The sequence below is a fragment of the Arachis duranensis genome, chromosome 9 (assembly GCF_000817695.3).
Source record: "Arachis duranensis cultivar V14167 chromosome 9, aradu.V14167.gnm2.J7QH, whole genome shotgun sequence".
NCBI classification, from domain to species: domain Eukaryota; kingdom Viridiplantae; phylum Streptophyta; class Magnoliopsida; order Fabales; family Fabaceae; genus Arachis; species Arachis duranensis.
The window spans coordinates 116,001,681-116,003,097 of record NC_029780.3 but is presented as its reverse complement, the minus strand read 5'-3'; the positions used below and the strand labels follow the sequence as shown (position 1 = coordinate 116,003,097).

Here is a 1,417-nt window from a genome sequence, read left to right as displayed (position 1 = left end):
CACTTACATGCCTTGAACGTACTTTTTTTCCTTTCTTTATACAGGATAATAACGATCTAATTGTTAACCTTCTTGTCAGGTATATGATTCCATATAATGAAATTATTTGACACAAAAACATCATCTATTAAATAAAGACAAATAAACGGTCACATACATTATAAAACTCAATTGAAAATTTTAATTGGATATTTTTTTAATTTTCTTTTGTGCACAGTATTTTGTTTTTACGGCAAAAGAAGCGGAGGAACATATTTTGGCATTTTGGGAGACGAAGATGGAAGAATAGATTTTATTTAATTTTGACATATAATTAGTTTTTCAACCCCCTGCAAAATGCAGCAGAGGTTGAAAACTACAATGCATGCATTTGTACTATTGGGTAACAGGAAAGCGTGCATGGACCATCATACATCATCCATAATTTTATATATATAATAAGCAGCAGTGCTTTACAACTGTCAAAATAGAAAAATACAAAGCATAATTCGTAAATTAAACAAAAGCATAGAAAATGACTTGACCCAATCCTATGATAGAAACATATAATAAAACTAACGCCTTATATTATTTGTTATTATTATGCGAAAGCCAAAACGCGGAAACTTTGCTTCCATTGCAATTGCATAATAATCTTCTTCTCTTCTTGTGTGTTCTTCATTCATTCATTCCTCTTCAATCCCCATCTATCGCTTTCTTTATTTTCACATATTTATATATTCTCTCCTCATACCCTACAAGAAAAAAAAAAAAAACCAGTAGACCCGGCCGTATCATTGTTAGCATGTCAAGTCCATGTCATCATAACCAAACCTAAATGAGAAAAAATGTTCCTATTTTGTTTTTTTTATGCAGACTTTACTATACATAGAGAATATGTTGAACTAGCTAGACAAAAACTCATGTTTTGAAAAAGTAGTGATATATCTTGAACTAGCTATACTTTATATGTTATGATTGTATTATTATGCTAAAGGGTAACACATTTTTACGTAGAGATAAATATAGTGAGACTGAATTATCTAGTTGTTTACGATATTAAATAGGTACCGTTATCGCATGAAGAATAAAATTATTTAAAAAATAAGAGATGATAAGAAAGGAAGAAAGAAAGTAACTTACCAAGAGTGCTAAACTAAGTTATCTAATAGTGGTAAGGAGGGGGAGGAGATGCATAAACGTAGTGTGGTGGTGGTGGTGGAGACTGATACTTGTATGGCGGTGGTGGTGGAGATGAGTACTTGTAAGGCTTCTTGTAGGGCGGTGGAGGAGAGTGGTAAACCGGGTGAGGAATGTAGGGAGCAGGGTGAACCGGTGGAGGTGGAGACGGGTACTTATAAGGCTGTGGAGGAGAGTGGTAAACTGGGTGAGGAATGTAAGGAGCAGGGTGAACAGGTGGTGGTGGAGATGGGTACTT

The 1,417-nt window shown here is 34.2% G+C and overlaps 1 protein-coding gene across 1 annotated transcript in view; it reads right to left on the bottom strand.

Annotated features, from left to right (window-relative positions):
• Nucleotides 1-278: 278 nt before the first annotated feature.
• Nucleotides 279-1,417, bottom strand: part of LOC107467827 (extensin-3) — a 2,081-nt gene continuing 942 nt past the window's right edge. The window contains exons 2-3 of the mRNA XM_052254032.1: nt 1,123-1,342; nt 279-734 (exon numbers count right to left, since the gene is read on the bottom strand). Coding sequence (XP_052109992.1) covers nt 1,145-1,342 — 198 coding nt within the window. The 3' untranslated portion in view covers nt 279-734; nt 1,123-1,144. The remainder of the gene's footprint in view (nt 735-1,122; nt 1,343-1,417) is intronic.